The sequence below is a fragment of the Bombina bombina genome, chromosome 1 (genome assembly GCF_027579735.1).
Source record: "Bombina bombina isolate aBomBom1 chromosome 1, aBomBom1.pri, whole genome shotgun sequence".
NCBI lineage: Eukaryota > Metazoa > Chordata > Amphibia > Anura > Bombinatoridae > Bombina > Bombina bombina.
Genome location: NC_069499.1, coordinates 1,257,883,997 through 1,257,896,609, shown reverse-complemented (window position 1 = coordinate 1,257,896,609; position 12,613 = coordinate 1,257,883,997). Strand labels below are relative to the sequence as shown.

At 39.5% G+C, this 12,613-nt stretch overlaps 1 protein-coding gene across 3 annotated transcripts in view; it reads left to right on the top strand.

Moving 5' to 3' along the window:
- ZDHHC7 (zinc finger DHHC-type palmitoyltransferase 7) overlaps positions 1-12,613 on the top strand; it is a 211,452-nt gene that overhangs the window by 145,749 nt on the left and 53,090 nt on the right. For all 3 annotated transcript variants that reach the window (XM_053700886.1, XM_053700893.1, XM_053700899.1), the window contains exons 5-7: positions 3,503-3,599; positions 5,337-5,418; positions 12,041-12,171. In XM_053700886.1, coding sequence (XP_053556861.1) covers positions 3,503-3,599; positions 5,337-5,418; positions 12,041-12,171 — 310 coding nt within the window. The remainder of the gene's footprint in view (positions 1-3,502; positions 3,600-5,336; positions 5,419-12,040; positions 12,172-12,613) is intronic.

Genomic DNA, 12,613 nt, shown 5'->3' with positions numbered 1-12,613 from the left:
CCATAGGCTTGCTCAAGTCTTGCCCATGCAGCAACAAGGCCTGAATCTGGGTGGTCAACATGTACTGTTCTCAGTCTTTTAACACGATCTGCGGATTCTGGCCCCAGCCACTTTATGAGCAAATCAAGTTCCTCCTTGGTTGTAAGGTCGAGATCAGCGGTAGCAGCCTTGAAGGTTGATCTCCAGGCCCTGTAGCTCTCTGGACAGTCGTCAAACCTTGAGAGGCTTGTGTTAATGAGCTCACGGTGTATCATGTATCTGGCAAAGTCAGTCAAGTCTGATTTCTCACTCTTTGCTGCCAAAGTAACTTGAGGAACCCCTTGGGTGTGAAAGTTCTTTGGTGAAGAGGGGTGAAGTTTACCAGGATAAAATGATGTTGCAAGAGCATTCAACTGTGGTGTAGTCTCTAAGGCTTCTGCTAGCTGTGGCTTGAGCTGCGGCTTGTCACTGGAAGTCGCCTTATTGTCAGCGGGAGGTGATGCGGTTTGCTGCTTAGATGCACTTGTGTTGTGGATTTGAAGAGGCTCAGGCATTTGGTGCTGAGAGGTCTCTGTGTTGAGATTGAGAACAATGGTGTTAGTAGTAGGCACAGGAGATGACTCTGTATCGTTGCAAATATTATGCTTTAGCACGTATTTACTAGTGCGTTCAACTGGGTCTTCCAGATCTGCTGGGATATGGTAATCTGAATTAGTACTTTCTCCCATTGCTTGTTCAAGGACTTTCAGCCTTGCTAGGGCTGCTGCTTCTTTCTTTTTCCATTTGCAAAACCTTTATTTGGGAATCCACCTTTGCTTGCTGGGCAGCCATTTGTGCTTCCTGGGCAGCCCTTTGTGCTTTGCTTTGTGCTTCCTGGGCAGCTATTTGTGCTTTGCTTTGTGCTTCCATTTCTGCTTGCTGGGCAGCCATTTGTGCTTCCTGGGCAGCCCTCTGTTCTTTGCTTTGGGCTTCCATTTCTGCTTCCCTTCTGATAAAGGAGCTTTGCACTTTTTTTGATTCTGCATCAGCACGGGCCTCTATTAGCTTGTCGCTTAATGTTGAACTTCTGGAGCGAGAGGATCTAGAAGAACGTGCAGTGAGCTTAGTTGATGTGGATCAGATTAAACACACACATATACATAGCAGGCTGTAGGAATTCTATACATCTTTTGACTATTCTGACTCAGATAGTTGTAATAATGATCTATCCCTTGCTGAGACCTATATGCCTGGCCTGTATAAGAAGATACAATCACTGCAGACAATCTTTGTCAGATAGCTGAACTCACCAATACCTGTCAATCCACAAAGTTGCTTTATTCTGAATATCAGGTTACAGCAGATAATGAATACAGCAGATGAATGAATGGTTAAGACCTGCCGACTACGCCATGTGTTGGTGATATACTCACCCTGGACTGAATAACTCCTTCAGACCAAGACAGGTTAAAAAGAGTTTGTTTATTGATTACACACTGCAGTATAGAGAGAAACAATACAAAGTTTTCTCTGAGGGGGTCAGTCCCCTTCCCAGGTATTTATACATTCCACATCTAGGCTATTTACAGTTTATGATTAGCTAGCTAAAAAAAAATGCAAGGGTTTTAACAAATATGGTTACAACATAAGTAAATAACAGTTACACATCAGAATTGTGTTTGAGAATACATCAAAACAAAACAAAGGTCAGAGATGAACTAGATACATTCCCAATGTTTACAATGAGTTGTGTACATACATTCATATATTTGGCATATCAAGATAACCAGGATTTAAGTATTTACTGATACTAGCTGGAATGCAAGAACTTAAACAAGGATAGAAAAAGATTAGATTGAGAAACAAATAAACAGACACTCTAAGAACTAGCTATATTTTATTATCCCATTAACCAGAGTTGCCCTCCTGACTAATAATGCCCACATACAAATTAACCCATTCAGACCTCACAAGGCACTGCAAAAAACAGAGACAGATATTGCTTATTATTTTCAACAGTATTTTGCGGTCAAAAGATGATACTGATCGTAGCTTGCAATGTATTAACATGAGTGCTTGTTACATGAGGCTGTTAGCTGCAGCCATGACACAGGAAAAACATCATAAAACTACAAGGGCGGAGTAATACACAAAAAGGAAATGCATAGTAAGGTCAGAGGGTAAGACATTCTAGAAAACAGGAGCATTACCAAAAAGTGTCAGTAGATGGCAGTACAGAACAAACACAGGGAAACCTTGAGAACAATAGCATAAAAATGTATGATTTCTTAACTATAACAACATGAACATAACAGAGGCTATGTAATATTCTATGCCTCATTGAGGCAGCACAGTATAGCTTTCTCTCAGCTAGTGTCTGGATGAACATTGGAAACCCAGAATGAGCACAAACCATATAGTTAAATGGGCAAGGTGGTAAACTTCAGTTGCAGCAATATTTCTTGAACTAAAGAAACAAAACATGGCACAGTGATTTTTATTTTCTCCTCACACCAAGCATCATCTAGATTTCTTCAGAAATACTGAAAACTTGAAAACTTCTTCCCTTTGCATGCTCATTTTCAAATTTAAATAGCGAATTACACTTGGAGTAACTTCTATGGGTCAATATGTACAAGGAAGATGGACTCATGAAACATTTAGCTGATTACCCTCTTTTTAAGTGGTAAATGGGGGTGGTGGTGTCAGTGCTGTTCAATCCCCTTATGGGGCAGGAGATGTATTAGCTAGAATATGCTGACTGGGAGGTAACAGGTATATATATATATATATTAAAGGGAAGTGATGGATTTACAAAGGCTTTTAAGTAGTTTCTAATTGATTATGGTTTAGGTGATAATATATACAGTATAAAGAATTTAGTTTAGGTATAATTAATAATGGTATCAATAATTCAGTTTCTTCAGTTTATTTTTGGATATCTATGCAAACGATTAGAACATTTTATGCATGTGTATAATCGACTTTAGTAACAAATATCTGAAAATAGTATGCTGTATAAAGTAGATACCTTCGAGTTACTTGCAAAATGCTAGTCAATCCATAATTTCAGTATATTTTTGCTATTGAATAAAAACAAAACAGGATTTTATTTTCTGTTTGGTATTGAAACTATAAAACTGTTGCTACATATATATATATACTCTTCGGACCCAGTGATCTAAAACTCCAGAGCATGGAGAAAAATCATACCAAATCTTTGTTTTGTAATTTTTTTTTATTTTTTTTATCTATTTTGTTATTTATTTTTTTTAAAGACCTTATTTTAATATAGGTGTCTTTCCGTTATATCCAAAACCCTACATAGCAAGATAAAGGCTCTCAAGCTAAAAATGCCTTTTTAGAATTCTTTGTGACCTTGCAATACTTCTTAGATAATTGTGCCAGACCAAAGAACTATAGATCACTGGGCTCTTAGTCTACAGCATATTTTGTGGAATCTGTTCTTTGTCTTTAAAATGGCTTTGCTTTTTCTTCCTGAAAAATAATGTATAATGATATATGCATGTTCTTTTTGTGATAGTATTTGCAAGCGATGTATTCGAAAGATGGATCACCACTGCCCATGGGTAAACAACTGCGTGGGAGAAAAGAATCAGAGGTTTTTCGTCCTCTTCACTGTGAGTCCTTATCAATATTTAATGTTGTGCAGTATGCTAAGATTGCATTCAAAATCCATTTTAAGTGTTGGAATAGAATGGTTTTAGTGAGTTTAAGTTACAAATGTTGATATATGTGTGGCATTAAGTGCATCATAATTGCTTATTAGCTGCCAGAAAGTATTTGTACTCATGCAGACATGGGAATTGCATAAGTTCCCCTTTATTGTCAACAAAATAGAACAGCGGAATACAAAGGCTTGAACATAAAAAGAAAATTATATTAACTTTTTTTTTCTTCAATGATGCTAGCAGGCAATAGTGTATGTAGGTCAGTTACAGTTCACACTCCTCTGTTTGATTTTTTTTTTTTTTTTTGTAGGAACATAATACATAAATGTTGAATAGTAAAAAAATGACTAGCAAATATCACAAGAAATTTCTATGTTTTATATATATATATATATATATATATATATATATATGTGTATATATATGTATGTGTGTATATATATACATATATATATATACTGTATATATAATCTCAGAACTCTCTTTATAGCCACATCCCATTGTAAAGGGAATTTTAAGCTTCCAATCAGGATGCTTGTCCCAGAACTTGCAGGGGAGCATGGAACTGACATGTGCAGCACAGTCACATTATCTTCCTCAGTTTTTAGGACGTTGGCTATGAAATCCCATGAGATCACAGTAAATCAAAGTGTGAACTCGGCACTGATGATGCTGAATGATGGTAAAAAGAGTTGCTCTAAATCACAGAGCACTTACTGTGGTCAACTGAAGAAAGTTTACATAGATGTCCAGGTGATATTTTGTTGTCAGCGTTTTACCGTTATGATGTATCTGTCAAGTGATTTAACTTATGGGTTAAATATGTTCCTTTAAATGTGTTTGTGCTTATATTAATGGTTTGGCAAGCTCACTTTGACTAACATCTAAACCTCTTGTGTATGAATTTGTTTACATGAGTGCTGAGCGCTAACATCTGTCACATGATTAGTTTAAATTCTGCTACTATTGGAGAACTGTTCTTCAGTAAAGTCAATGGCCTAGATTCCTTTCAACTTATTCTTGAAACTTATATCACCCAGAAAAAAAAATTAAAATTACAAATTGAAAATAGAGGAATTAACAAAAAATGATATCTACCCCTCAATAGTCACTTTTCATCATAATGAGTAGAGATGTATCTATCTTATAACCTCTCGGCACATGGAAAGCATTCCCCATGCATCACAAAACCGCCTTCAAAAGGGTGTATAGCAAATCTTAACAAAAAAAGCCCCCTCTATGAAACTTTTCACTTTAAAATTTCTAAAAACTTAAAAAAACATTAGAGAAATTAAAGAAAAATGACACAACATTGCCAGCTTTGAAATAGGCACAACCACAGGAATGAGATACTTCACAAAGGTAATAAAGTCTTTATGAATTCGACTTGCTGAGCCAAAGTGTAGTTGAAAAATTCCAACCACGCATCTGGAATACCCAAGACTGCCCATGGTCAACTCCTCAAGGTATCTATCATTCATTCTACCCTGTGAGACTACCATAACAAAACAGGCATGAATATCTTACATTTACATTTGCATAAACCATTTTGCAGGCTTGTGTTGTGGCTGAAATTGTTTTTCTGTTTTTCTACTTTTCTATCGGTTTGCAAAATTTGCTTTCAGATTGTAAACAAGGGTCTTTATAAGTAGTTATTTATTGCAAAACCTCTGTGCTTCCTTCCAGATGTACATAGCTCTAATCTCAACTCATGCCCTCATTTTGTGCGGGTTCCAACTTTTTTCTTGCGTCCGAGAACAATGGACTGGTAAGCATGCAGAAGGACCCAACTGCCAGTTGATTTAGGTTTTTTAAAGCCCTTTCCATTTTCCTATAATTGATTCCAACAAGTTGCTTTAGGCTTTAGTGTATTTATACATATTTTAAAGGGGCATTTAAAGTGAAAAGAAATTATATAGGTGTATTTTGTTAGATCCGTATATATTTTTTTAAATGAATTACCTTCTGTAGAACAGGTTAAACCCCCGGTTAGCTAATTTGTTTAAAAAGTATCAAACTAGATAATTTAATCAGTCAAGCATAGATTATCCCGTTATGTTTTATAGTGATCTAATGTATATTTGTGTGTGTATGAGACAGATGATCTGATGTAAGATAAATGAAAGCTGTGGGTGGAGAGATGCATATCAGGAAGCAAAATAGCATAAATGAAAAAGTATAATAATAAAGAAAGATTTCTCCAACATTGGTGTGTCCGGTCCACGGCGTCATCCATTACTTGTGGGATATTCTCCTCCCCTACAGGGAAAGGCAAGGAGAGCACACAGCAAGAGCTGTCCATATAGTCCCTCCCAGGCTCCGCCCCCCCCAGTCATTCTCCTTGCCGCTCTGAACAAGTAGCATCTCCTCGGGGATGGTGAGGAGTTTGTGGTGTTTAGTTGTAGTTTTTTATTCTTCTATCAAGAGTTTGTTATTTTAAAATAGTGCTGGTATGTACTATTTACTCTGAAACAGAAAGAGATGAAGAGTTCTTTTTGAAAGAGGATTATGATTTTAGCAGCAGTAACTAAAATCAATTGCTGTTCCCACACAGGACTGTTGAGATGAGAGAACCTCAGTTGGGGGGAACAGTTTGCAGACTTTTCTGCTCAAGGTATGACTAGCCATTTTTCTAACAAGACTGTGTAATGCTGGAAGGCTGTCATTTTTCCCTCATGGGGATCGGTAAGCCATTTTCTTACTTTTAGGGGCTAAATCGATTGCTTTATTTAAGTATTATATGCAGTTTGAAGTTGAATTTCACACTTTTATAACATCGGGGAACGTTTTTAGCACCAGGCACTTGTTAAGACACCTTCCCAGTCAGGAAGGGCCTTTCTCTGTAGTAGGCAGAGCCTCATTTTCGCGCCATTACTGTGCAGTTACTTTTGAGTACAGTACATGCAGCTGCATGTGTGAGGGTCTGGAATCCACTAAAAACGTTCCTAGAAGGCTTCATTTGGTATCATATACCCCCCTGGGATTGGTGAAGTCGCAGCAAAGGCTGTGGCTGGGACTGTAAGGGGGTTAAAATTGTAAACGGCTCCGGTTTCCACATTTTAAGGGTTAACAGCTTGAAAATTGGGGTGCAATACTTTGAATACATTAAGACACTGTGGTGAAAATTTGGTAAAGATTGGATAATTCCTTCATAGTTTTTCACATATTCAGTAATAAAGTGTGCCCTGTTTAACATTTAAAGAGACAGTAACGGTTTTGTTTTAAAACGGTTTTTGTGCTTTATTAACCAGTTTAAGCCTGTTTAACATGTCTGTACCTTCAGATAGATTATGTTCTGTATGTATGGTAACCAATGTGGTTCCCCCTTCAAATATGTGTGATAATTGTGCCATAGCGTCCAAACAAAGTAAGGACAGTACTGTCACAAATTGTAAAGTTGCCCAGGATGATTCCTCAGATGAAGGAAGTAGACATAGTTCTACATCATCTCCTTCTGTGTCTATACCAGTGCAGGCGACCCCTAGTACTTCTAGCGCGCCAATGCTTGTTACTATGCAGCGATTGACGGCAGTAATGGATAACTCCATAGCTAATATTTTATCCAAAATGCCAGCATTTCAGAGAGAGCGCGATTGCTCTGTTTTAAACACTGTAGAGCAGGAGGGCGCTTTTGATAATTTTTCTGTCATACCCTCACACCAATCTGAAGTGGCAGTGAGGAGGGAGGGTTTGTCAGATGGGGAAATTTCTGATAGGAAGAATTTCTCAGCAGGCAGAACCTGATGTTGTGACATTTATATTTAAATTAGAGCATCTCCGCGCATTACTTAAGGAGGTGCTATCTACTCTGGATGATTGTGACAATCTGGTCATCCCAGAAAAATTGTGCAAGATGGACAAGTTCCTTGAGGTCCCGGTGCACCCTGATGCTTTTCCGATACCTAAACGGGTGGCGGACATAGTGTATAAGGAGTGGGAGAAGCCAGGCATACCTTTTGTCCCTCCTCCTATATTTAAGAAATTGTTCCCTATGGTCGACCCCAGGAAGGACACATGGCAAACAGTCCCTAACGTCGAGGGGGCGGTTTCTACTCTAGCCAAGCGCACAACCATTCCTATTGAGGACAATTGTGCTTTCAAAGATCCTATGGATAAAAAATTGGAGGGTTTGCTTAAAAAGATTTTGTACAGCAAGGTTACCTCCTTCAACCTATTTCGTGCATTATTCCTGTCACTACAGCGGCGTGGTTCTGGTTTGAGGAACTGGAAAAGTCGCTCAGTAGGGAGACTCCGTATGAGGAAGTCATGGACAGAATTCACGCACTTAAGTTAGCTAATTCCTTTATTTTAGACGCTGTTTTGCAGTTAGCGAGGTTAGCGGCGAAAAATTCAGGGTTTACAATTGTGGCGCGCAGAGCGCTCTGGCTAAAGTCTTGGTCGGCGGATGTATCTTCCAAGACAAAATTGCTTAATATCCCTTTCAAGGGTAAGACCCTTTTTAGGCCAAAATTTAAAGAGATTATTTCAGACATCTCTGGGGGAAAGGGCCATGCCCTCCCACAAGATAAACCTTTCAAGGCTAAGAATAAGTCCAATTTTCGTTCCTTTCGCAATTTCAGGAACGGACCGGCTTCCAACTCGGCAGCCTCTAGACAAGAGGGTAACGCTTCCCAGACTAAACCAGCTTGGAAATCAATGCAAGGCTGGAACAAGGGTAAACAGGCCAAGAAGCCTGCTGCTGCTACCAAAACAGCATGAAGGGGTAGCCCCCGATCCGGGACCGGATCTTGTAGGGGGCAGGCTCTCTCTCTTTGCTCAGGCTTGGGCAAGAGATGTTTAGATCCCTGGGCACTAGAAATAGTCTCTCAGGGTTTTCTTCTGGAATTCAAGGAACTACCCTCAAGGGGAAGGTTCCACATGTCTCACTTATCTTCAAACCAAATAAAGAGACAGGCATTCTTACATTGTGTAGAAGACCTGTTAAAGATGGGAGTGATACACCCAGTTCCAACTGTGGAACAAGGTCAGGGGTTTTACTCATATCTGTTTGTAGTTCCCAAAAAAGAGGGAACTTTCAGACCAATTCTGGATTTAAAAATTCTAAACAAATTTCTCAGAGTTCCATCGTTCAAAATGGAAACCATTCGAACAATTTTACCTACAATCCAGGAGGGTCAATTTATGACTACCGTGGATTTAAAGGATGCGTATCTACATATTCCTATCCACAAAGATCATCCAAGGATTTTCAAAAAGGTGCTAGGGTCCCTTCTAGCGGTTCTAAGACCAAGGGGTATTGCAGTGGCACCTTATCTGGACGACATTCTAATCCAAACGTCGTCTCTTTCCAAAGCAAAGGCTCATACAGACATTGTTCTAGCCTTTCTCAGATCTCACGGCTGGAAGGTGAACGTAGAAAAGAGTTCCCTGTCTCCGTCGACAAGAGTTCCCTTCTTAGGAACGATAATAGATTCTTTAAAAATGAAGATCTTCCTGACAAAAGTCAGAAAGTCAAAGCTTCTAAACGCTTGTCAAGTTCTTCACTCTATTCTGCAGCCTTCCATAGCTCAGTGCATGGAAGTAGTAGGGTTGATGGTTGCAGCAATGGACATAGTTCCTTTTGCTCAAATTCATCTAAGACCATTACAACTGTGCATGCTCAAGCAGTGGAATGGGGACTATACAGACATGTCTCCAAAGATTCAAGTAGACCAGATGACCAGAGACTCACTCCATTGGTGGTTGTCACAGGATCACTTGTCTCAGGGAATGAGTTTCCGCAGACCAGAGTGGGTCATTGTCACGACCGACGCCAGTCTATTAGGCTGGGGCGCGGTCTGGGATTCCCTGAAAGCTCAGGGTCTATGGTCTCGGGAAGAGTCTCTTCTCCCGATAAACATCCTGGAACTGAGAGCTATATTCAATGCTCTCCGGGCTTGGCCTCAACTAGCGAAGGCCGGATTCATAAGATTCCAGTCAGACAACATGACGACTGTAGCTTACATCAACCATCAGGGAGGAACAAAGAGTTCCTTGGCGATGAGAGAGGTATCCAAGATCATCAAATGGGCGGAGGATCACTCCTGCCATCTATCTGCAATTCACATCCCAGGAGTAGACAACTGGGAGGCGGATTATCTGAGTCGTCAGACTTTCCATCCGGGGGAGTGGGAACTCCACCCGGAGGTTTTTGCCCAGTTGACTCAATTATCGGGCATTCCAGACATGGATCTGATGGCGTCTCGTCAGAACTTCAAGGTTCCTTGCTACGGGTCCAGATCCAGGGATCCCAAGGCGACTCTAGTGGATGCATTAGTGACGCCTTGGTCGTTCAACCTAGCTTATGCGTTTCCACCGTTCCCTCTCCTTCCCAGGCTTGTAGCCAGGATCAAACAGGAGAAGGCCTCGGTGATTCTGATAGCTCCTGTGTGGCCACGCAGGACTTGGTATGCAGACCTGGTGAATATGTCATCGGCTCCACCAGGGAAGCTACCTTTGAGACAGGATCTTCTAGTACAAGGTCCATTCGAACATCCAAATCTAGTTTCTCTCCAGCTGACTGCTTGGAAATTGAACGCTTGATTTTATCCAAGCGCTGGTTTTCAGATTCAGTGATAGATACTCTGGTCTATGCCAGAAAACCTGTGACTAGAAGGATTTACCATAAAATATGGAAAAGATATATCTGTTGGTGTGAATCCAAGGGATTCTCATGGATTAAAATTCCCAGGATCCTCTCCTTTCTCCAAGAAGGTTTGGATAAGGGATTGTCAGCGAGTTCTCTAAAAGGACAGATTTTTGCTTTATCTGTCTTGTTACACAAACGACTGGCAGCTGTGCCAGATGTACAAGCTTTTGTACAGGCTTTGGTAAGAATAAAGGCTGTTTACCGACCTTTGACTCCTCCCTGGAGTCTAAATTTAGTTTTTTCAGTTCTTCAAGGGGTTCCATTTGAACCCTTACATTCCATAGATATCAAGTTACTATCTTGGAAAGTTCTGTTTTTGGTTGCTATTTCTTCTGCTAGAAGAGTTTCTGAACTATCTGCTTTGCAGTGTGATCCACCCTATCTGGTGTTCCATTCAGATAAGGTTGTTTTGTGTACCAAGCCTGGTTTTCTTCCAAAAGTTGTTTCCAACAAGAATATTAACCAGGAAATAGTTGTCCCTTCTTTGTGCCCGAATCCAGTTTCAAAGAAGGAACGTTTGTTACACAATTTAGATGTAGTCCGTGCTTTAAAGTTCTATTTAGAAGCAACAAAGGTTTTCAGACAAACTTCTTCTTTGTTTGTCGTTTATTCTGGTAAGAGGAGAGGACAAAAAGCTACTGCTACCTCTCTTTCTGGCTGAAAAGCATTATCCGATTGGCTTATGAGACTGCCGGACGGCAGCCTCCTGAACGAATCACAGCTCACTCTACTAGGGCTGTGGCTTCCACATGGGCCTTCAAGAACGAGGCTTCTGTTGATCAGATATGTAAGGCAGCGACTTGGTCTTCTCTGCACACTTTTGCCAAATTCTACAAATTTGATACTTTTGCTTCTTCGGAGGCTATTTTTGGGAGAAAGGTTTTGCAAGCCGTGGTGCCTTCTGTTAGGTAACCTGATTTGCTCCCTCCCTTCATCCGTGTCCTAAAGCTTTGGTATTGGTTCCCACAAGTAATGGATGATGCCGTGGACCGGACACACCAATGTTGGAGAAAACAGAATTTATGCTTACCTGATAAATTACTTTCTCCAACGGTGTGTCCGGTCCACGGCCCGCCCTGGTTTTTTAATCAGGTTTGAAAAATTTCTTTCTCTATACACTACAGTCACCACGGCACCCTATAGTTTCTCCTTTTTTTCTCCTAACCGTCGGTCGAATGACTGGGGGGGGGCGGACCCTGGGAGGGACTATATGGAGAGCTCTTGCTTTGTGCTCTCCTTGCCTTTCCCTGTAGGGGAGGAGAATATCCCACAAGTAATGGATGACGCCGTGGACCGGACACACCGTTGGAGAAAGTAATTTATCAGGTAAGCATAAATTCTGTTTTGATGTAGAATAAAAAATATAGCATTCCTAAGGGTTTTCTTGCTTTACTGAATTTTTTTTTTTCTTTCTTTCTCCCCTGTGTCTAAGAAGTAGTCATGTTTATCTAAAACTAATGGGAAGAAAAGTGCCTCACACTTATTATTATTATTTTTTTTAAAAAATTTAAACAGATTTCATTGTAGACGAGAACCTACCCTTCAATATCCAACCACTATTTACTTGCATTCTCTTTTGTGTTCTACCTAACTATAACCTTATGCCATTTGTAATGTTAACAGTGTCGTAACCTTGGCATTAGCTGTTATTGCCTGTTAGTTGTTTGAATAATGCTTACTGACATTATCACTGATCATTTTAATAGCAAGGCAACTTACAACTAATTTCCTTCTTTTGCAGCATGCAGTAGCTTTTCCCCACCTGTCACCGTAATCTTGATGATCTTCCTGTGCCTTGAAGGCCTTCTTTTTCTGACTTTTACAGCAGTTATGTTTGGTACCCAGATACACTCAATATGCAATGATGAAACGGTAGGATACCTTGCTTTTGTGCTTGCATGCATTTAAAGGGACATAATTGCTTAAAAAGACACAGAAGTAAAAATTAACCTTTCACAATTCAAGTATGAAAGTAAAAAACAAAACAAATGCCGTTTACTTTATCTTGGGTATTCTGAAGTAGGTTCTGGAAATGTCATGTGTCTGTATATCTGTGTGTTTATATATATATATATATATATATATATATATATATATATATATTTATATATTTATATATATATATATTTATATATTTATATATATATATATTTATATATATATCTACACACCCCTGTTAAAATGTCAGGTTTCTGTGATGTAAAAAAATGAGACAAAGATAAATAATTTCAGAACTTTTCCCACCTTTAATGTGACCTATAAACTGTACAACTCAATTAAAAAACAAACTGAAATCTTTTAGGTGGAGGGAAGA